Consider the following 24,836-nt stretch of genomic DNA (forward strand, 5'->3'; position numbering starts at 1 on the left):
CAAACTGATGTCTCATTTAACTAAGCAGCGGGACACCAATAACAAAATCAGCAACCTGGCAAAAAATAAAAACTTTTCAGCCAAAATGCAATCATAATAAATGCGGTTGCTGCCTGGGTGGTGACGACATCCACAACACAGGTACACGGAAAAGAATGCAAAAAATAAAAATAAGCATGCTCAATTTAATGATTATAAGTAGAGCACAGCTTGATATGTGCCATACTATATAAGCTAAGCTCTTTTTAGGTTTGATGAAAATATAAATATAAAATGTATATTGTAGTGATTTGGTCCGAGCTTAGAAAAGTAGCTGCCCTTTTTGTTTTTAGATTTTTAAGACTTTCTAATGAAAAATAAAAATTAACAAGTGTAGTGCGAAATAGCCAATTCTGGCAAACTCTTATAAATAAATGCGATATAAACAACGTAAGTATCTACTTGTCTTGCAAATATCAATCCAAACTGCACCTATTTTTCTTTCCGTGCTGCAGACTGCATATCCAGAAGACTAAAAACAAAAGACCCTGCGGACAGCAGCCAAGGATCTCGGGCCCAATGCCTGCTCCATTTGACTACATGCTGGTTGTATTAACATATGTTTATAAGCCCAGAGGATCGAGTTTTCGAGATTGAGATTGGGTTTTTGCCATGCAATCTTGATGAACTTAATTGACAACTTTTCGTCAGCGCTCTGTATGCGAATTATGATTGCTTTTATGCTAAACCGAAAAAAAGAAAGAATCGAAAAAATTGACTTTTGTCGAAGAAAAACCCCTTTTGTGTTAGTTGAAAGCATTGAATTAGTGGTTTAAACTTAAGGGGGACAATCTTTCTCACTGGGTTCTTAACTCTTTTGTAGCAATTATTCAGTTGTTACCGTTGTCGTTCATTTTTCCAGGATTATTTTTCTTTTGATAAATGCCAAATGTATGCATAGACCTTCCCTTTAAATAGTGATCGCCTTGGGCATCAGCGTGTGACACGCCCCAGCATAGAAGATTTCAAAATCAGATGAGTCAGCAGGGGTGACGAAGTTAAATATGCAAGACATACTACTAAACCATCCAAGGTAATCCAATTTGGTTCAATTGCAATTGCTAACTAGATCGACAAACTTCCGAATTGTTTGCCCTAAACCGCTTTTCACACGCCTTTGACTCAAGAATTCTAATTACCTTTGACAAATACGTCAAAGACAGAAATACCGAAGTCGAAGATCTAGTGGGATTTCTTTTGCGCGTCCGCCCACATATCCGACTTCAATGGCTTTGAGTGGTCCGAATGTCCGAATATGAGGACAATGAGCCAGGACACAAAGGATACAAAGCCGCTTGACAAGAGGAGATACAAAGTCATAAGTGTTTTTCTCTGGGTATTGTGGCTCACGCCTGAGGCTAGCCAAAAAGTTGACTAGCTGGCAACTGGGATATTTTGAATTGGACAGCTCCTGGAATTCGGCAGGCCGAATGAAAAACAAAAGTGTAATTACCTTTGTACCGAATATATGGGAGGCGTGGTGCAGTAGTCGCCGACTGCCAAAGCCAGTGAAAGCCGCAGCGCCACACGTGACAGTGGTCCCAGATCGAGGAAAAAGTGGTACGCCATGATCTGAAGTTAACTTGATTGAAATGTAACGTTTTTATGTATGACCTATATTAGCACATAACGTTTATATTTTACTTAGTTCCTTTGAATGATAAATGACAACAAATCATGAGAAATCGCCTTCTATAAGGGTTTTTTATTTTAGTGAAGGTTCATAGACTTTTATCACATTTTATACCCACTGTATTGTGTGATTTGTGATGAATGTGCGATGGGTTGGCCGGAACCCAAAACGAAATCACATTAAAAGAATTATGCATTTTCTCACGCTGCGCAGCATTTCGAATCTCGTATTTTAAACTGTCGCTCGCAGCAAGTCGCAATTAAACAAATTTCGCAGGCAATACGAGAGACGTAAAAATAAGAACAGGGAGCCACTAAAAGTTCTGCATTTTGAAAGCGATTTGCAGAATTATTTAATTGTCGGAGCAAACGACTTAATTATTTTGGCTGCCATCCCAGAATGCCTTGCGGTCATTTGGCTCCCTTATTCTGTTGATACTACTTTGAGTGTTGTTAAATTTTAAAGTTCTTTACTCTGCGGCTATGGATTTGTGGACTGACTTTTGTGGTCAAGGTTTTAGGTTTCCAACAAACTCGCCCAACAAACTGCACACTGTTTTGCATGCAAACAAATCCGTAGACGTAGACACGCACATATCCTGGCATTCGGACCAGAAACGATCTGACCTGCAAAGTAAAACCCCCTGGAAAATCTAACCATCATTGTGTTTTCTTGTTTTCCCAGCATCCGTTTTTCCTGGTAAGCCGGTTTTGAAATTTTGCCGACAACACATATACAGGGGATATGGATGGAGGACCATCCACAGACCAACCAAAACCTGAAACAGATCGTAATGAAAATCTCACGCCTAAGAACATTGTTTAAGCTGCATTTAGTTGAGGCTTAGCCGCCAGGATTTCTGGCTTAATCTTAGCGGCAATCTCTAAGGAAATTTGCATCATTTGCGGCTGCGCGTATTACAAATCTCAAAGATCCCAAGCGGATCAGACCACCAAGACACCACCAAGGCAGCACCAGCAGACGCATAAAACCGCCTTGGCTTACGTCTTCGAATCACCTGGGCGATTATGACAAATGCATCTAGGCATGGAACGTTCCACAGAACAGGGCCAACAAGCGACAACATTGTATGGAGCTTTGTGAACGCCTAGCTGAGTGAAGTGTTCCACTCTGAATTTCAATATATACAATATGTATATATATGCACATATATTTATAGTGTTTATTTTTAAAAGTTTTAAGTTATACTGTTTTTCCTCTGTAAATGAGTAAAAGAGTTTGTGGCGGTGTTCCTAATTCAGTCTTTCCCTTTCTCCCCAATCAACTTCTTTGCCATCAGGATATTGTAAGCAACGGAATCCACTGATTAACCCTCTACCGCCCTATGCAATTGTTAACACCGTTTCTGTCCCGAATTCAGATTCAAATTTCTAATCGACGCAAGCTGCAAAAATCGCTGCACATGTCGGGGCGTTCTCGTCAACTTGATTTTGGATTCAGTTCCTGCTCATTCGGATACGACTCTTATGTCACTGGGTTAAGGGTTCGTATTTATTTTGCGTGCGTATCAAGACTGCAGATGTATTTTGATTTTGTCTGTCGCACCCATTCCTCTACACTTGAAGAATACATTCTGAACTGTAAAGACCTTCAAGAAATCACATAAAAAATTTTAATTCCGTATTTTTTAAGGATTCAATTAATAGTTTGATCTTTCTGTTTAGAGTGTGGGAGTCGCGCAAAAAAACAAATTTTTTACCACAGAAAATAGCTGTATTGCAAACATCAAAAACAAATATACCGAAATAGTTTCAGGTGTATCCCAGCTATGGTTTTATACCCTTTTATGTCAGCGAGCAGCTGACGTTCTGCCTAGTGTAAATTAATATTTTTTTCATGTTCGTAGGCTGAGTGTTCCTTCAACATACCTATGGGCAACTGTGTATTTTAAGACGCCTTATCACTCGAGACAGGCACACGCGTTGTATATGGCACGTCTTCCTGTTGCAGTTGCAGCTTGTCCAGGACACGCGTGTGTGTCCTTGGCTACCTCACGGAAACGAGCCCAAAATACCGCAGCGAGAGATACAAATACTCGAGTTCGTGTTTGTCTATTTGTTTGCACATCCTTGCTCTAGTCTGCATGTGTTTGCTCAGCTTTCCTCCATGGCACATATCAATCTGCAGTGGTGGGGATGTCTAAGGAAATTTGAGTCAAAAAAATCTGTTATAAATGGATAAAACATTCATTATCCATTATAATATATCATTACAATGATCTGAAGTATTATATCTTCAATCGATTGGTATCTGTCAAAAAATAAACTTCAATATGCACAGAACGAAAAATATATGTATGTCGTTGCACTTTTGCGAAAATTCCTGAGAAGCAAAAATTATTTCTGTGCTTTTAACCGATTAATTTACTTATTGCGAAAATTTCCAGTTCCAGTTTTAGTTCTTTAGCCGCCGTTTACAGAAGTTAATATTCTAATACAATTTCACGTGACTCTTTTATTTTGATCTGTCCTTTAGCTTGGTTCAACAGCGACTGACTGCCCTGCTCTCTGCAGAGTGGCGAGTCGATTAGTCGATAAGTTTCTCGATAATATTGGTATGTTAAGGATGGGTGTATGAGTGTATAAGCTTATGACTAGATTGGCTATGTATAATTAGGTATGTATGACTAAGAGTAACGGAAGAGGGTAGAAGGAGCAGCCTACTACAACTCGGCCGTCCTGACAACTAGATCTCCCGATCGTAGGATTTTATAACAATTAACGTTTCTTAAAGCTAAGGGTCCTGTTTCTTATTTTATTCTTCTCAGTGGAGATACTTTTGAACGGTCTTAAACATTTTTTTGGTTTTCTTTTCTTCTTGTTTGTTTTCTTTGTTTTACAATTGCTTCTTAAATTATACATTCGATTTCGTACAGAGTTTCTCAAATTATACTTTCTATTTTGTACAGAGTTTCTCAAATTATACTTTCTATTTTGTAGACTCTTAATTTTTCTTTGCCAGTGTTTTATATTCTGTATGCTCCATACACCCCGGTAAGGATTGCGAGAAATTTGAAATCCATCAACATCTTCCAGAAGGAAGCGATCATTTTTGAGAACTTTGCTTATGACATAGGGTCCTTTATGCTTTGGAATTAACTTCTTAGCTATGCCTGTTGTTGAGTCAAAATTTTTAACCATGACGTAGTCGCCTTTTGTGAACACTCCTGATCGTTTTCGTTTTTTGTCAACATATTCTTTATTGTATGCTTGTGCTATTTTCTGACTTGCCTCGCCTTTATTTCTAATACTTTCTAAATCTCTTTCTTCAATCGTTTCTCCAATTTCCTCAATTTTTTCTTTTAACTCATCCATAATTTGTCCTTTTTGTTGTAACCCAAATAACATTATGCTAGGATACTGTTTAATGCTGCGGTGTTGTGTATTGTTCAGGGTATATTCGACCTTTTCTAAGACTAAGTCCCAGTGTAGACCTTGATCAGGTTCAATTAACTTGCTAATCATTGGACCAAGACTTCGGTTTATACGTTCAACTTGACCGTTGGCCTGTGGTGATCCTGTTGCAATTTTTATGTGTTTAACATTGCATTCTTTCAAAAATGAGTCAAAATCGCCAGACGTGAAACATGCTCCTCTATCTGATATGATACACTTAGGCCTACTGTATGCTCTGAAGTAGTCGTTTAACGATTGTATGACTTCTTTTGTGTTCGTAGTTTTTGTTGCGTATAGTCTGACAAACTTTGTGAATGCATCTACTATCACTAGAATATGTTTCTTCGGTCTAGCCAAGTCTACTGGACCATAATGGTCAATATGGATTATTTCAAAAGGTTTGTTTCCCTTAGGTATGTTGTGTAGAAATCCTTCTGTTTTTCCTGTTTTGGGACTGAATGAAATACATTTTAAACAGTTGCTGATATGTGTGCTACACTTCTGTTTTAAATTTGGAAACCAATAGTTCTTCATTATAGCTTCTATCATTTTGTCTCTTCCTACGTGTCCAAGTTCGTTGTGATATTTGTATAACACTTGTTCTTCCATTTCTATCGGAACGTAGAACAGCAATCTATTTTCATTTGTCTTTTTGTAAACTATACCATTTCTCATCTCATACAATTTATTTTCTGTGTTTTCTAACAATTGCCTGATTTCTTTTAATTTTGTATCTTTCCCTTGACATATAACTAGATTATCTTCGAAACTGTTTGTTTGTATTACCATAATATTTGTACACCTACTCAGTGCGTCAACATGTTGCATGCGGCTACCTGCCCTATGCACAATTTCAAAATCATAACCTTGGAATTCTAAAGCCCACCTGGCTATCCTAGGGTTTAGCTCTTTTTTGCTTAGGGTCAAAATTAATGAGTTGCAGTCGGTGACTATTTTAAATGTCCTCCAATGAAGATAAACTCTAAATCTACGTAACGAATAAACAATGGCTAAAGTTTCTAACTCGAAACTGTGGTATTTTGATTCAATATCTGTTGTCCGTTTTGAAAAGAATGAAACTGGGTGCCATTTCTGGTCCTCCTTCTTTTGCATAAGTACAGCACCGAATCCAGAAGAACTTGCATCACAATGCAATTCTGTTTCGTGTTTGTGGTTGTATATAGCTAAGACCGGTGATTGTATTAATTTATCTTTTAACATATTAAAACAAGACATTTCTTCACTACCAAATTTGAACGGTTTATCTTTTTTTAGAATGTCATGCAATGGTTTAGCTAGTCTAGAAAAATCTTTTATGAACCGTCGAAAATATGAGCATAATCCCAAAAAACTTTGTACTGTATGAACATTGTTAGGTATTGGGAAATTTTTTATTGCCTCGATTCCTTTGTCATTGGGCATTATGCCGTCTTTATTTATTATGAACCCAAGATATTTTATACTCGATTGCATAAACTCACATTTGTCTATTCTTAATTCAAGTTTATTTTCAACTAATCTTTTAAAAATTTCTTTCAACGTTTCTAAGTGTTCGTTTATATTTTCGGTTGCCAATAGAATGTCGTCCATATATATTACTACTTTGTTTTCTCTAATCATATCAGCAAAAATTTTGTTAACAAATCTTTGGAACACAGACGGGGCGTTTTTGAGGCCAAATGGCATTCGCAGCCACTCGTATTGGCCTAATGGTGTAACGAAAGAGGTGTATTTTATTGATTCTTTTTTAACATGCACGTGGAAAAAACCGTTTTTAAGATCGAGTTTGGTGAAAACAGTTTTCTCATTCATTCTATCTAACAAGTCATCTATAAGAGGTAGAGGATAGTTGTCTTTCATTGTCATTTTATTAAGTTTTCTAAAGTCGACGCACATACGTAAGTCTCCAGTTTTCTTTTTCACTAAAACAATAGGCGATGCATATTCCGAGTCGCTTGGTCGTATAAATCCGTTTTCCAAATATTCGTCTAATAGTTTTTGTAACTTGTCTTTTTCTGTGTATGAAAGCCTCCTAGGAGAACAGCTAAACGGTTTCGGGTTTTTCAAACACAATTGTATTTCACTTCTAACTGTCGGTTCATTTGGCCTTTTTGCATTTATATAAAAATTTCTAAACAACCTATCGAATTCTAGTTGTAACCTATTGCTAACATTTTCTCCTATTTTGTATTCTAACTCACTTTCAGTTACATGACATATTCTTAGTACTTCCTTATCAAAGTTGTGATTTAATTGTTCGTAAACGTTTTTATCTTTTGGCAATTTAAAACTAACGATTTCTTTTGAAGTGTTAACAATTTCATCTTCTGATAATTTTGATTTACTGACATTCTTTTGTTGATTATCTATTTCATCTCTTAACGATATTGGACCAGTTTCTTTATGCTGTTGATTAACGATTTTATTTTCTAACGATTTCGGACTAATAATTGCATTTTTAGACGATTTTGGACTAACAATTTCATTTTCTAACGATTGTGAACTAACAATTTCATTTTCTAACGATTGTGAACTAACAATTTCATTTTCAGTAAACATTGATCTTTTGTTTATTTCCATGGGTTTTCTCAACGCAATCATTCCCAAGGTGTAGGGGTCTAAATTTAAATTGCATGCAGTTAAAAAATCTCTGCCGAGAATAACATTATACCTCATAGACTGGTCGCAAACAATGATTAAACGAAAATATATTTTTATTGATCCTTTCAATACATAACATGTGGTTTGTCCATGTGTTTTGAGAATACAGTTGTTTAAACCAAAATAGCAAGTATTAACTAGGGCTAACTTCATTGTCTCGTTAATAAGTGACTTTTTAATGATAGATATAGGACTGCCAGAGTCTATGAGGCATTCTGAAATTATAGGCTTATAAGCATTTTCAAAAAAATTAATTTTAAACCACCTTACATAATTATTAGTTGAAACGCTCTTCCTTGTGGGACATTGTGCCACCAGGTGTCCAAGTTGTCCACAGGAGTAGCACGAACCTGGTTCACGTTTGGGCTTCTTGCAGATGTCAGCTTTGTGTCCTCTTGAATTACAGTTTGCGCATCGTATGGCATCTTTGTAGTCGGTTGGCTGTACAGGTGGCTCCCTCCGAGCTGGCAAACGGATGTTCGAAAATGCGCGTAGCATCTCCGACGGAGTAGAGAAGCATTGAATCCGTGCTTGGGTACGGAAATTTTGCAGCGGTATGCCCTCTATCATCTGGTCCAGTAGTTCGTCGTCGTCGATGTTTATCCCGTTTGAGAGAGCCATCTTCTCGTCGTAATAACTGCAGAAATTCTCCTCGGTTTTCCACTTGCGACTCTCGAATTTTCGCCGGATCTCAGCCTTGGATGATTGCTCGCCAAAAGTCAATGACAGTTGATCAAGCAAATTGTCAATTGGTTCGATCAATCGAGCAGGGTGCGCATGTAACCAGACTTGCGCGTTTCCTTTAAGTTTAGTGATGAGTAAGATGCGTAAATGGTTGTCATCGATGTTGAAAGTGCGTGCGATATTTTTGACCACTGTTATCCAGGCACGCGCGCAAGTTTTCCCATCGTAATCGGTTATCGTCTCTTTGGCGAGAGCGAGAGCATCAACTGGAAAACGCTGGCTCTCCGCTCTCTCGTTGGATCGCTGCGGCGAGTGAAATGTTGTGTTCTCTTTTGTGGCGCCAGCCTGCGTAAACTGCGCCGTCTGGATAACGGAACTAACTGTAGCCTTGCTTTGCTCTGGTTGTTGTTGTTCTTGGAACTGCGAGCTCGATCGTGTTCCGTTAAGCATTGCCTTCGCTTCTGCTAGCTCTGCGCGTAGTTGCTGTAGCTCGAACATGTTTGTCTCCCTCTCACTGCCAGTTTCGGTTGATTCTTTTCTGTTCATTGCATTCACACTTACGTGATCGGTGTTAATTTCACAATTCTGAAAATCCAGTGAAGAAAAAATGTCGTTTCCTGGTGGAGCGTTTTTCTGGGGGTGCTCCGGTGGACAATCGCCCCGAACTGCCGTTGGGATGTCTTGCAGCCTCGCGATTAATTCGGTTTTTGTGCCCTCCGTATTTTGGCCCAGAATACGTAGCCAATCTTTTAGGGTTGTCAGCGAAAAGTCGTTCAGGATGATTTTATCGTCCATTTTGGATTATTAATCCCACTTCTGAGATTTTAGCCGCCGTTTACAGAAGTTAATATTCTAATACAATTTCACGTGACTCTTTTATTTTGATCTGTCCTTTAGCTTGGTTCAACAGCGACTGACTGCCCTGCTCTCTGCAGAGTGGCGAGTCGATTAGTCGATAAGTTTCTCGATAATATTGGTATGTTAAGGATGGGTGTATGAGTGTATAAGCTTATGACTAGATTGGCTATGTATAATTAGGTATGTATGACTAAGAGTAACGGAAGAGGGTAGAAGGAGCAGCCTACTACAGTTCGAAGATCCTGATCAATGAAAATCGGCAGCTTACAACCTGTCATTATGCGCACGAATAGCGACCTCGATTGAGCCACAATAATTGATTAATAATATTTTGTTAAAGAGCTTTGTCTTCCGTCCACCAAGGCACTCATTTTCCATGTGGAAAATTAATTAATGCGTAAAAATGTGCATTAAAATCAATAAAATCATAAATAAGTATTTACGACGATCGATCTTGGAAGTGCATATCAAAACCCAGAAGAACTCGATCCGCCCGCCAATTACTTAGCAATCAAACAAGCTTGACAACAATTGCCATTGAATGAAAGCGCGGTGGCCGCCTAATTGGCAACAGCAATGTGTCCTTGCGCTTGACAAATTCCATTGGGTCCGAGACAAAATAGCAAAAGCAGACTGGTAGAGTAGCAAAATAGCAAAGTAGCAAAGCAGCAAAGGAGCCAGCCGACAAAAGCGATGAAATGCTTTTGTTCTCAACCGCAGATGGGTGGGACCGACAAGTGTTTAATCGTTGCTAATTATACCAACTAGACGGAGTCGCAGATGGGGTAGCGATCGAATAAGTTGCAGTCAGGACACTGAGCAAATATTTGCAAAGTAGAAGAATTTACTAAGGTTGAAATGAGGGGTGTGCATTTTTAAACAAATATCCATTGTGGCTTGGCCTCACACGTAAGATATATTGGAAAATTTGACTTTATTTGTTTTTGAAGAGTAATTTCTTGTAACTGCTAGGACACAATTTTTTGCAGTGTGGAGTCTGCGCGTGTCAATGTCAGTGAAGTGGACCAGAGTTGGCCTGGCTGGAATGTCAAGCGTCAATTTAATTATGCGAACAATACAAATTGCAGCGTCTGCGGCAAAATGATTATGTCGCCGGTCGCCGGTCGCTTGGCAAGCGACCAACAAATTACCGCAGCCCAACGGTAATGGTCACATCGGTCTGATAAGAAAGCACCCGAGCAATATTAAAAAAAAAAATACCACAAAACACAGAAAAAAAAAAAAAGATACCTATAAGGCTTACAAATAATCCTAGCAGGCAAAAACAAACCAACAGTTGGCGGAGCGACAAATTAACACATAAATTCTAGAACATCGCAGCAATGGCTAACCGGCTATCCAATTAATAATATGTTAGTAAAATGGCACGATGACAACGCCAGATACACGTAATGCATGACGCATACACATGTGTATAAACCAAAGTGAGCTCAAATCCGCTGAGGCTGTTCAGATCAAGATCTGGCGACTCGTCGGTCGGCTCAGCGATCATTGATCATCGTCTGTAGTTGGGGAAACGGTTTGGGTTTGCCCGTGGAGTATCGGAGGTGCAAGGCTTTGGCGGCAAGTCTTGCAATCACGATCAACCTGCTGCCACGATCAGTTATTCCCCGCTGCTTCGGCTCACAGAATGTGATTCGAAAATTTAATTTTAATTAAATTGTTGAATGCTTAAGCTGCCGCGCAAAAGTTGCCGTTTAGTTGGAATCCTCACTTATTCGGGTGTTACTTCATTTAGGGGCCCTTACAACAATCGAGTCCACATTTTATGATAACATCAATGCAACAACAGCAAAAACGGTTTATTAAAGTGTCCTGCGTTGCAAAACATTTCGCTCTTAAAATAACATTTTAATAAGCTGTAAACAATTTTTGGAACCCTCAGTGGGACAACGTAAGTCAAGATTATACAGAATATAATCATTTAATCATTTTGATGTAGTATTCCTGAGACGTTGTAAGAAATACTATTTTAAATATTCAACAAATGTGACATCATATGACTGACGTTATAGATCATAGTAGACCCTTCTAGACTCTTTCACACATAAAAGTAGCCCCAAAATCCTTTGCACTCTGTTGCCGCCCGAAAACAAGTGGATGTCAGGCGAATGGAAACGACTATTATCGAGGGGTCCATCAAAGGATATCGGAGGACACAAAGATAAACAAAAGGTGGGCCCCATCAAAGTCCGTTGCACATACAACCATAAACAAACAATGCATCGAAACAGCAGCAACTCTCGAATGTGGCACTTGTAGCTTGATTGACTTATCAAAGGGAGCCAAGCCAAGAACCAGAGCCAAAAAGAGGAGTAGTTGTTGAAATGAAGTGTTGACAAGTGGCAAGTCGAAGGAATGTGTGCCGTGCTTGAATCAATGAGCCGAGTGATGACAGCTGAGGAGGATCGCAGGTGGGAAAAGGAATTGCGGGTTGCATGAATGAGTGAGTGAGCTTCACCGCTACGTGTTGCATGCACCGCAGCCCCATATGGAATTGAGTTTTCAGCGTCTGAATTATGTGCACGCATTGTGCGCACGTCATGACAGCCAACTGCTAACCAGAAGCGCAGCCCGAAGCAAGCCAGCAAGCCAGCAAGCTACCAACATGCACATTCAGATTCAGATTTCAGAGTTCCAGCACTTGTGCAACAACGCTTCACAGTTTCGAATGAAATTTACAACAAGTGCAGCAGCAGGCAGAAATGCTAAGGAGACACGGGACTTCGACATGGAGATGGAGTTACCGACCTGAAAAGTTGGGAAAACTGCACAGCGAAAAAGGCCCCCTGAGAAGCGTCTCTTCAAGGACCAGTCTCCTAAAAAACTATAAAACAATTGTTTAATATCACCAAAGCTGTATTTTATATTCGGGTCAATCCAGTAGTCGTTGTATTAATTACAATTCAGGAACTGAAAAATTGGGTAAGTTATGTTCAATTCATTGCAAACCAGAAACTAGAAAGTAATAATAATGTCAGAAATACAGGGTTTTCTTGCATTGAGTGACCTATTTGCGAAGTTTGCGGCTTGACAATATAATTTTAAGAGCCCGATCTTTATAATTTGTAGTGAATGTGGTGGCATATTTTTTCTGTGTATAAATCAGAAGTTGAATACGTTGTCGCTTGGTGATTTATGATGTGCTTCAAAAAGATTCAGAGTCAGCACACCAAGTGCTGGGTGAAAACAGCAGCCTCAACGGCAACATTAATTTCGACATCAAGTAAAATGGCATTGATCGACTAAAAAGCTATGTTGTGACAAGAGACCCATAAAGGCACCTTCCGGTGCCTTCCTTTTTACTCTTTTTTCTCATTTTCTCATTTTCATTTTGCCAACGCTGTTTTCTTAATTAATACGTAAAGTGCAGTCATGTAAAAGCTGAAAAGCTGGCGATCTGAACTCGACTGATTGAACTTCATTTCAATTACATAACTCAATCAATTTGTAAGTCTGCAAAAGGGATTCCGGCGCTCTTTTTGCTATGCCTACAATCACTGCGTACAATTAACGTAAACCAACTGATGTATACAAAAAATGGAATAGAAGCTGCCCTTCAATAACCCCTTCTGCAATGCATTTAAAATCTATCATGCCGACTTGGACTTCCACTGGCAAAACGCACTGTACTCCTGTATCAATTTTTCGGCAATCACTTAATCTGTAAAGTAGCAAAAACAGGCTGAACTGATCGCCTTTAAATGAGTTTGGCTGCCGCTGCGACGGCGGCGATAAACGAATTTATTGCAACATCGCAGACTATAATTGGATCGAGCGGATCGGATATGTCAAGAGATCGGAAGATCGCAAGATCTGGAAGATCTGGAAGATCATGAGCCCGCGATCGATCGGATCCTTAAATTTTATTATTGCTGCTTCGCTTCGTTGGTGTGCCTGTTGCTGCCCGTTTTTTATTTAATTTTTTTGGATATTGCCGTTGGTGATCCCATTGTTTCACTACATGACAACAGAGCCATAACAATAAGCGAGCGAGGCGATTGAAATTAAGATGCTCTGCAAAGTGGCCACCACCGGAGATCGGGAACTCATTCAGAATACAAACTTTCGGCGTGCAGTATATCACGTTCTTTATTAGCAGGCCGATGGAACAAAAGCCCCTGCTAAAACTTGTAATCGATTAAATTGGCTCACATTCGGTGTTTCGTAAATTAGTGCGGAGTCAGAGATATTGTCAATCGTAAAAAAAATTAAAATGAAAACAACATAATTACGATCAATCGACGTTAGCGGGGACTATCAATGCGGGTCGATAGAAGCACTTTTCGAACGAAAATAACGACAAGTGCGAGATGCCATCGCGATGATCAATAATAAATGAGTTCACTTTGCTCGATGGTCAAATCATCGATGGGCAAATATTTAATGAAACCCATAAACTGACACTCGCACTCGCCTCCTCTTTGGAGGCCTGCCGATCTGATCGAATCGAATCGCCAAAAGCAATCGACGACAAGCGGTGCATATAAAATTCATCAAAACGTTATTAAAATGTTCGCAAAAGGTACAAAGTTATAAATTTTAAATACAAATACAGGGGTGAGAATCGATCAGCGGGGATCGATAATCTCCAGACCCTGGCATACTTCTGCTAACGCTAATTTAAATGGCGATCGACGAACGGTGTTTTCGCCGGAATAAGCCCGCCACATAATTTGCATATCAGCTTAATGTAAGAGCTGGATCTGCACTTTGTAAGGACCGGCGTTATCGCGTCGGCGATCATGTCATGAGGACAAAACTGCATAAATGCCGGGCACTCTGGATGCCCAGACTTGGCTTGTTGGCATTGGAGTTTGAGGTCCTTAAGGGGGAAGATCCAGTTTTTTCCCTAGATGCCACAGGCTGACACTTTAATTTTCAATTACAACAAATTGCCTATAATGTCTATGCTTATCGCCCCGAAGTGTGCGCCCTGTCGTTCTAAAAAATGCTGCCTAATTGCGGTCTAATGACAGCTTCTTTGTCCCCATCAGTTTGAATGGCAGAAGGAAATAAAAAGTACAAAATTTAAACCGCTCTTATCGAAATCCATGCAATTTAAAATCAATTCATCAAAATCAAAAGTTACAATTGATTTTTGGTGGCGTTTCCCTATGAGTCTCTTTCGCCCTGAATTTTCTTGCTCCTCCGAGACCAGAGTCCAGGATCCATAAATAAATGTAGATTAGTCCCCGCGTGTGCAGCACATCCGGCCCAATCCGGTGCAGCCTCATCAAAATGTGCAAAAAATCAGGATGGGGAGGCGGAGGTCCTAAGCTGAAGAAAACTCAGACAGACGATCGGCAGTCGACAATCGAGTGTGCCCTATAATAATGAAATGGCACAGGGAGCATTGCCTACAGGCAGAGAAAAAATATAACGAAGCGGAGGAAGTAAATATGTAGGGGATCTTATAAGACTTTTCAATCGATATTTCTCGAATGAAATAAAACAAACACCATAAGATATCAGTGCTGCGGTCCCAGCTAATTAGCCACCACTTTTAGTTGACCCGATTGCATTTCTTATTTAAACGGCTGTATGAACCCGCTTCTTTCTGCCTGTGCAGCTTCCAGTTTCTAGTCTACATTTTGCTGCATTGATCGTGCGTCTCCGCCGGTGATCGATGTGGAAATAATTTTAAAAGATACGGTCGTGTCCTGTAAATGATCGCCCTGTTTCTGAGTCGGAGACGGGAAGAGTAAAACACTCAAGTGTTTAGCTATCTATTTCAATGGTCAAAACAGGGCTCTGTTTTGAAGATGTTGGCATTAGGTTGCCGGTTAAGTAATTTGGCACGTATAGGCATAGAAACCATTAAGCTCCGTGGTCGTTCTGTTTTCGGGAGACGAAGCTGGGAGCTTCAAACAAATAAGTAATAAAGGAAATGTTCTCAATTTTTTCACACCTTTTCCGAGACTGATGCCTGCGGCGCTACCGATCCGTAGATGGAATCCGCGAATTCCGCTCCAAACTCAAACTACCCATAGGAAGCAAACGCCTCCGCATACAAGTGGATCCCGCGTGACCCTACGTTAATCCAATTTAGGCTTATAAATTATGACCACGAATACACAAATAACAAATCGCTTTATTAACCAAGGCAAACATTTATCGCAAAAAGTATAAATATTTGTTATTGCACCAAGCAATTCCCCATCGTAGCCCTATCCTTAATCCCCAATCCCCAATCCCCATTCCCCAAAATACAAAACAAAATGCTAAGGGAAGCATTGAGTCGAGTGCTCCGACTATCCGATACCCATTACTCAATTCATGTTTGGGGAAAACGAGATCGGTCGCCAATTAATCTTCCGCAGTCGTTAGTGTGGGCTCGACTAACATAAACTGATGCATAGGCTAAGAAAAATTCTGCATGCCTAATACTGCATTGGGAAGTGCTTTAGGCTTCGACTTGCAAATAAAATACATAAACCCTTTAACGATACTACTACTAACGGCTATAACGAGTTGCAAAGCACAGGAAAGAGCCACATCATGGTGTGGCGATGACAATCAGCAGCCAATCGAATACGCAGGGAAACGAATACCCATCCTTGGCAACGGTGTGGGGTGGAAGATGCACTGGGCACCCAATAGTGAATTTGAATAGTCACTCAAAAGATACTTATACTGCCACTATTGGTAATATGTAATACACTTTTTGGATTTAAATTGTAAAATATTATGTATACAATGTTAAAAGTATTATGGGCAGTTTCATTAAGCATTAAACTTCAATTAAAAACAGGATTAATTCTATAAACTGTTGCACAAAAAAAAATTGTTTTCTCAGTTCCCAATTGGCCTCAACTGCAAAAACGAAGCTGCAGCTCCCTAATTTTATACGCAAGAAGAGCAGTGGCAGATATATCACCAGACACCAGAACGATCAGCACACGCAACTTGAACTGGAGCTGTGCTGAAAATCGTCTTGAGAAGTGAAAACACTGTAAATGCCTAATCAGAAACAATTATGTGTTAGTGCAAGATCTGCAGACCGCATAAACTTTGCGAAGGTGTTGAAAGTATCTACAATGTTTTTTCAAGGCCTTCGGGCATAAAAAATCCATATCCATAATTTGCCGTATAATAATTCTTCTGCAAATGTTTTGTGCAATTTCAACAGTACAAATTTCAAGAATTTCGCGAACAAACTCCGCGATCTTCCCCGCTATTGGTATGACGGTATTGTTGATTGATGGCTCCAGAGACCCAAGGATCCAGGGGAACTTGGTAGGGGGCATCTCATTAAAATGAAAACCCATTGCCATGTCAACTTCGTTTTGTGCATTACGTCAACGAGCGTAACGTTTTAATTTCTTGGCAATCAAACGCACCAGACACTCATCGATGAGATTTTGAATTCGAAAATGCGCTGCAAAAATAAGGCGCCAACTTTCGCAATTTAAAATTGTTCGACTTACTTAGCTTTTTAATATGGAAAAATCTGATAATTTTATTACGTTTGCTTAATGGAGTCTATACACTAATTTTACAATATTATACTGATGCACCCAAAAATCAAGATTGAAAAATAATGTGAAAAGACAACATATGTGACTCCCTTTTTCCGCAGTGCATTGACCAGACAGCGCCTGAAGTTTTTGCTGCCACTTTTGGGGCAACGGAGTAAATCACCTGGACTTTGACATCTTGTGACAAAAGTTCGTTTGCTTCCATTTGGATCGAAGAAGGTTTTTATGGGTCTACCCGCTTTAAAATTTATAATGTGTGGTCGTTGAATAATTTGAAGCCACCTAAATTGGTGCATGTCTAGATTTTAATGGTTTAATTGGACTGCTGAATATTAAGTTTCCGCAAGCGCAGGAATCGTAAAATATAAACGCGATGGCGAAAAGCCTAGGCCCTAAAATACTAGAAAGAAACCCAAGGCTAATCCATTTACTTGGCGCCAGATTCAGTCGTCGCAAATGCAGCTTGCCCAGGGTAATTTCGGTTCTGGTAGGCGTGAAATTCATAGAAATTAACTTGGGTTTGCCCTTCGACAAACGACGGCTCTTTCCTTCTTTTTAGCGTCTGAGGTGCAAATTGGTTCGCACCTTTTTTTGCCGGCCGTCTGCTTTTTTTTTTGCAACATTTGGAAATCGATCTGTGGACCAGTTCGAAAATCGTTTGTGGACGTAGTTAGGCGAGTGATTAATGAGTTTTTAAGAGGCTCAGGCGAGAACTTTAATTGGAACATGGTGCTGCGTAAATCAGCTTAAAACTGGCACTAATAGGATGCCAGTTTCCTCCATTGAGAAATGCAATATCCCCGTCATTCGTTATTCCTCATTTGTTTACTTCTCACCTGTACTTGTCTTGTAGCTCTTCACACCTTTCCAGAATTTTGCGAAGGATTAGCACAATTAAGAGGCCTTGAGGTGCCTAATTTGGCTCTAATAGCGCTGCTGATTGATGATACCTAGGCACTAGTTGTGCACTGCCTTTAATGAAAAAACTACATCTTTTGGTCATCATATACCATTTGCTTCATTTAAATATTTTTCGCAACTAAGAATATCAAGTTAAATAGGTGACGAAAAAAGTTGAGCAAGTCAGGGTTTCGAAGCGGCAATAAAGTAAATGGAGCAGATCATCTGCGACATTGTTACAATATTTTATGCGTTTTTAAATTAAACGTTATATGCACTAGTCTCGAATTAAACTGCGATGTACGGCCCGCAGCTCGTGAAAGCATAGCACAAAAAAATTGATTAAAGTTAACTGAGGCCCAACTGTGTAGGCCATAAATATGCCGACCAAATGGCTCCTTTTACATTGGGATATGTTGTGGGGATCCGGGATGTGGAACCACACCATGGGAGAACTTCGAGCACTATGTTTTAAAACAAGCGAGAACGCTATATTCTATACTTTTTAACTTTTATAGCTTCGGAGATCTAGAACGTTATTTTACTCTACCACTGAACTGTTACGTTTTTCTTCTTTCTAAACAGCTTTTATTTTTGCATTTTTCATATATTTTTTTGTATATATATATATACATAAGTATATATATATCCATCTATCTTTTTTGTTCGACCTCAAACGGAGTACACCGAAGAGCAGATGTTTTCATGTTAACCGCATCTAATGGTGCGTGCTACTGCCTTTTTGTTGAGAGCCCTCTCATTCCCTCCGGATCGTTGTATGATCATGATTATCATTATTCCAGGGTTCATGATCATCCAGTTTGAGACCGCAAGAAGACGAGACTGAGAAACGTGGCAAAGTGAAATATTTATTCAAAACCTGGACAAAATACAATCCTTTGCCAATAATGATGGTTGTCGCCTACCGAACTTCGACTGATCTCTTACAAATGAACATAGAAATTAACAAACAAAAAAAAAAAAACACCAAGCCATCCTTACAAATAGTATTTTTAACAGCAAAAGCTGAAAATTGGGCTTACAATTTTCTTCTCTATGCAAACTTTATAGCCAAGTCAAACTATTTCACATCCCAATTGTCAGTGCTAGCAGGGAATCGAAATCCGAAAGGCACACGATCCAACATCTTTGTTAGCATGACGAACTGGAGCTGAACTTTCGGGTCGAACAAAGTTCAATGCGCCGTGGCAGCAGTATCTGTATCTTAGCATCTTTACCCATATCGGTCTTCTGTATCTTGGGTAGTGACTTTGACTTCGGCTCCCCTATTTTGTGGCGTTAAGGCACCGAAAATGCATGTCGGTGCAGAAAAAAGCAACCCCTAACAAATGAGCGTGTTTTCATTTTATTTGTGAACTGTGCTGCGCACGGTTATTTTTCAGCTGCACCAGCAACAGAAAAGGAATGGTGGAAATCGATGTATAAAGTCGGTTGTCTAAGCCCGTATGCCTGCTAGCCGGCTACATTTGTTCTTCTATACTCTCCAGTGTTTTTTCCTCCGCGATCCAATTCGTTCGAATAAATACACCTGCCACGCGTCGCTATGGTCCAGATATCCAACGAGTCTTAAGGGCAAGGAGGGTGCGACTCCTGCGCATGCTCCTGCATTTAATTAAATTATTAACTACGAAAATGACTGAGCTGAAAGAAGAGGGAGAGAGATACAACTACGTTTCATCAACAGCACGACGCAAAAAAAGATCATCAGGACCAGGATTTACTTATATATTTAAATTTTTGATAATAAAAAAAGTTAAAAACATTTACTTAGAATGCATATATTAAAATTTCAGAAATTTCACTATATAAAACTCCTTTTATGTTTCTAAAACTTTTAAATAATATTTTTACGTGTAGAAATGAACGCGACAACAAAAATATCTATATGCAAGTATGCATATACCTCACTCTTTTTTCACCTTTTCTTTTTTCCGTCGATCTCCTGCTCTCTTCTGCAGGTCCTGGCTACGAAAACTCGTTTAAATTAACATGCATATATTAAAATTTCAGAAATTTCACTATATAAAACTCCTTTTATGTTTCTAAAACTTTTAAATAATATTTTTACGTGTAGAAATGAACGCGACAACAAAAATATCTATATGCAAGTATGCATATACCTCACTCTTTTTTCACCTTTTCTTTTTTCCGTCGATCTCCTGCTCTCTTCTGCAGGTCCTGGCTACGAAAACTCGTTTAAATTAACATTCAACATTCATTTTTGCATTTCAAGTTTCGTTGGAAAAACGCACGCGTCGCTCCACCGATTAGGATATGTATATATGTACATATATATATCTATATATATGTATATGTGTACATATAGAATGGGTAGGTTATATATCCTGCATCGTCCCATCCTGCTCCCACCCAATTAACGCAGAGGCCCCGCTCTTCATCTCGCTTGCGCTTTCGAGTCCTTTCCATTTCCCGTTTTCGCGGCCCGGAACTATGCTTCATATCAAAGTAATTACGCATTTAAATCCTCCAAGCGTTGCACGTCTGGAAAAAGGATATAAACAAAGTGGCCCGAAAAAAAATGTTTACTGGTTGTCCGGACAACATCGAAATTACTGGTTACTTCTCTTTCTGGTGGTTTTTCTGCCGGACAAGTTTTTAGAGGTAAAAAAGTGCATAAAAAAAAAACATCATCTAAAAAATGAGCATATAAAGAATTAAATTATCAAATAACTTCAATATTAAATTATAAACTAAAGAAATTCATCTTCTAGTATAATATGAAATTTAAGGCATCCAATAGGCACCCGTACTCTAATATGATCAATCAAAAGCACCGAAGACACGATTATATAGACCTTGCTTTGCACTTCAACAATAAAGAATCGCAAATACGCACTCCACTTCAGTTAAATGTCCGCACACACCATAGATCATCCAGTTCACAGAGTGGACTTTGTAATGACGACTTCAACCCCATTCTAGACATTTCACCAGCATTAAAAGGCTTCAATGGAATTTCGGGAAATGCGAAAATTTAAATAGAACGTTGTGCTGCCAAAATTTCTGCAACACTCGAGAACAATGTCGTGTTAATGATGGTAAAATAATGGAAACCAACTACCGATCCCAGCGTTACAATGCAAAAATAAAGTGTAAAGACTCCAAGCGAAGTTCAGCATGCAAAAAAGGGAATTGGAAATGGTGAAAGGATTTTATTTATAGGAACAACACAGAGAAGCGCCGTTTGCTGGTCATGGTTGAAAAGGTTTTTGTTATCAGGATTTCGGGTTTCGTTTTGGCTTTGGTTTTGGTTTTGGTTTCGGTTTTTGATTTTGGGACCCGGGGATCTAAAATTTTCCAAATGGAAGAGAAGAAGTGCCACTGCTGATGATTTTGCAAATGAAAAATGCTGGCAGAAACAAACGAAGGAAACGAGTTGAGGACAATAAAAATATTACACCTGGTCGCAGATTCGCCATCTTTTCACTCGCTCATCGATTGATGATCGTGACAAAATGAAGCGACTTTTGTGAACAGAGCGGAAGTTACAATTCACAGTCGCTGTTTAGCACGACACAGTGGTCAATGGCAAGTTGAAACAATCAGTTTACTACTTTAAAAAAGAGGTATGAAACTTTATGTAAAAGTAAAAAAAATATGCATCGCTAAAAAGTCGAATGAGTGAAAATAAAATCAAACCCAGAACATAATTATTTTTTAACAAATGAATATATTTAGTACAACCCCAGTTTTCACTGCAAACTGCCTTCCAAAACTTTTGTCACATCTCTTGATTTACTTAACAAAAAGTAGTGATCCTTTTGATCATTTAATTGGAGAAATAAGTGAAATTGTTCGAACACCTCTAGAGAGCGTACTCCGAATGGCTAATAAGGAAGATCGCAGGATCTTCTGTAGATCTCTTGGATCCGTCCGGCGCTAATGAATAGAAGCGTGCGTGAGCTGCACATAAAATTGGCGATCGCGACTTTTGCTAAGTTAATTAACACAGAAATCAAATTGCTGGCGTGCCGTAGCAAAAAGAGCCCTCAGATCCCTTGATCGTTTTTTCGATAGTCGAGTTGATATTTTGAGTTTTATATTTGAGTGATTCTTTTGCATTGCTGAGTGAGAACAGTTTTCCTGGCGATTTTCGAGTACCTGAGAGAGAGAGAGAAAGAGAGAGTGAGAGAGAGAGAGAGAGAGAGCGAGACTACCTGTGGCTCACTCACTTAAACTTCGCGTTCCCTACCTGTGCAGGTAGCTCTTGACACTAACTCTCTTTCTCTCATATCTCTCTCCGATTTTCTCGCCCGTTTCTCTGCCTGAGTGCAGAGCTGTTGAGCAGAGAGTTGCATAAAGGGTACATAACGCGAGGGTTTAGGACGAAGGGACTCATTCTTGTGTAAGGTGTCAAACGATCAAGTTCAAGCCTTCTACCCTCTGCATTTATTTTTTTCTGTTGATCGTTCTCCGGAAAATAAAAGAAAGCTCCGAATCTGTGTGTGTTTAAGAAAACAAATAATAATAGTACAACGAAAAGCATTATCATGTCATCGAGTGTGCTGTCCACAAACGATACGTTTCCAACGACCATTAATTCGGCAACGAAGATCTTTCGTTATCAGCACATAATGCCAGCGCCTAGTCCATTGCTACCCGTTGGCAATCAAAATCAACCCGGTGGTACAATGCCCATCAAGACTCGCAAGTATACACCGAGGGGTATGGCTTTGACCAGATGCTCCGAATCCGTGTCATCTTTATCGCCTGGTTCCTCGCCGGCTCCATATAATGTAGACCAATCCCAGTCGGTGCAAAGGCGCAATGCTCGAGAACGGAATCGTGTGAAGCAGGTGAACAACAGCTTCGCCAGACTGCGGCAACATATACCACAATCCATAATCACGGATTTAACAAAGGGTGGTGGTCGAGGACCTCACAAAAAGATCTCCAAAGTAGACACACTGCGCATTGCCGTCGAGTATATCCGGAGGCTTCAGGATCTGGTGGATGACCTAAATGGGGGCAGCAATATTGGTGCCACCAGCAATGCAGTCACCCAGCTGCAACTTTGTTTGGATGAGTCCAGCAGCCACAGTTCCAGCAGCAGTACTTGCAGTTCCTCAGGGCACAATTCCTACTACCAAAACACGATCACTGTCAGTCCTCTCCAGCAACAGCAGCAGCTACAGAGGCAGCAGTTCAATCACCAGCCACTGACAGCCCTCTCATTAAATACCAACTTGGTGGGCACATCTGTACCAGGTGGAGATGCAGGATGCGTATCCACCAGCAACAACCAGCAAACCTGCCACTCGCCAACCTCATCCTTCAACTCCAGCATGTCCTTCGATTCAGGCACCTACGAGGCAGCTCCCCAGCAAATATCCACCCACCTGGATCGTCTGGACCATCTAGATAACGAAGGACACTCGCACTCCCAGCTTCAGCTGAAATTCGAACCCTACGAACATTTTCAATTGGACGAGGAGGACTGCACGCCCGACGACGAGGAGATTTTGGACTACATCTCTCTATGGCAGGAGCAGTGACTCAATCCTGAAAATTTCCCACCACGTCCTATTTTCTTCTAGTCAATGTTGAGTTGAACAAAGTGCCTCGAATTGTAAATAACATTAATACAAAAACAACATACCCCAATTCCCAATTTTTTTTCTACTTTAAGCTATTTTTTTGACATTGTTAAGAACAAAGAGACCAGTTTCAAATCTATATATTTATAAAATAATTATAGCATGGAAACAAATACATATTTTTTTGCTAATACAATATTATGTTAATTAGTTGTTGGACGAAAAAAATAAAGCTAAAAATCATATTCAATTTTTTTTTTATAAAAACGGGGTCCAGCTTTTGATCAGGTTGGTAACACATGCGGGTGGTACTACTTGCAATTTAAATGCATTCAGCATGAGTCCAAGGGACCATGTGAAGTCGTTATGTACAGCATGTCCATGTTGTTATACGATCACCAATTAAGGCATCTGGTTTATACGATCGCTCGAATATCCGAAAATCGTTAATACTAATTATAAGTAACGCAAAACATCTTTGGGTTTGCGGTCAATAGTTTCCGATGTCTTTAGGTAGCTTCTAAAAATTGAATTATCTCAGGTAAGATTAACGACGTCAGTGACACGTGCTACGAGGTTATCGGTTGAAAATGAGATTATCTCCTAACTAGCATAGTTAGTCAAATGCAGATACAATTTTATATTTAGAAACAGAACTGTTTGTGGCAAGTCCACAAATGCAACTATATGCACCAATACTTTAGAATTTATTTGACAAAAAAAGAAGTTCGTATTTATGTTTTAAAACCCAATAAACTCGAAAACATGACATTGTCCTAATCCGATCAACTCTATTAAGACTTTTCCCTTTGCATTTTCTCAGCTTAAATATAATGCCTAGTGTTTTCTATAAAAATGTACGGCCTCGCAACAAAGTATTTTATCCACTCTTGGGCATTTTACACTTCTGAAAAAATGAAATGCAAAAACCTTACCCCAAACAATAACTAGTCCTTCACTCCCACGCACCGTTGAGATGTCAGTCCGTTGGAATAAACCTCTTCTACTGGCCAGACAATAAATCACATTGCATTAGAACAACAAACGCATGGGAGAATGCGACTATGGACTATATTTTGACACATTAAAGGGCATCGCAGACAAAGGACCTCATTGTCCTTGGGATCGCTGGATGCTCCAAAGGAAATGATAAGGGATCGGGGATCTTTTCTTTCAATGTCAACGCTGACACTTGACAACTCAATGCAATTGTTTCGAATCATGAAAATGGGTTCTGGAATACTATTATTTTCTTTTTGCGGGACTCAGTAGGCAAGGCTTAACGTTCAGCGCCGGAAGAACTTTCACCTTTTACCTTTCACCTTTCCCCAAAAACCCAAAGAAAAGCAACCTTTTTTTCAGCTGCGTTAAATTTTTTTATTTGGTTATGTTCTGATCCTAAAACGTAGTTTAATAGATTTCTCGGCGCGCCAGGCCAGCAACATTGTGGTCCAAAAAAACAGCCGTCTGCATTAATCAGACCCCAGATATTTGACCAAATTATAGGCTCGTTCAAAGTTCGAGGACTCAGACCCGCAGATTGATGGCTGAAGACGCAGTTTTA

General features: G+C 39.6%; 3 protein-coding genes across 3 annotated transcripts in view; 1 reads left to right on the forward strand and 2 right to left on the reverse strand.

Moving 5' to 3' along the window:
* Positions 1 to 24,836, reverse strand: part of LOC120456277 (ras-related protein Rap-2b) — a 181,858-nt gene that overhangs the window by 87,941 nt on the left and 69,081 nt on the right. The gene's annotated exons all lie outside the window — the stretch shown is intronic.
* On the reverse strand, positions 7,785 to 9,503 carry LOC120456274. The gene is made up of 2 exons (XM_039643007.1): positions 8,020 to 9,503; positions 7,785 to 7,964 (listed from the first exon to the last, which is right to left on the reverse strand). The coding sequence occupies exons 1-2, from the start codon at positions 9,226 to 9,228 to the stop codon at positions 7,953 to 7,955; spliced, it is 1,221 nt and encodes a 406-aa protein (XP_039498941.1). The 5' UTR covers positions 9,229 to 9,503; the 3' UTR covers positions 7,785 to 7,952.
* On the forward strand, positions 22,089 to 23,338 carry LOC120456276 (achaete-scute complex protein T4). Its single transcript, XM_039643014.1, has one exon. The coding sequence runs from the start codon at positions 22,226 to 22,228 to the stop codon at positions 23,228 to 23,230; it is 1,005 nt and encodes a 334-aa protein (XP_039498948.1). The 5' UTR covers positions 22,089 to 22,225; the 3' UTR covers positions 23,231 to 23,338.

This window comes from Drosophila santomea, chromosome X, assembly GCF_016746245.2.
Source record: "Drosophila santomea strain STO CAGO 1482 chromosome X, Prin_Dsan_1.1, whole genome shotgun sequence".
NCBI lineage: Eukaryota > Metazoa > Arthropoda > Insecta > Diptera > Drosophilidae > Drosophila > Drosophila santomea.

What these genes read in the sequence shown, in the direction of transcription:
- LOC120456274 (XM_039643007.1), bottom strand. Translation starts at nt 9,228, where the DNA reads ATGGACGATAAAATCATCCTGAACGACTTTTCGCTGACAACCCTAAAA.
- LOC120456276 (XM_039643014.1), top strand. Translation starts at nt 22,226, where the DNA reads ATGTCATCGAGTGTGCTGTCCACAAACGATACGTTTCCAACGACCATT.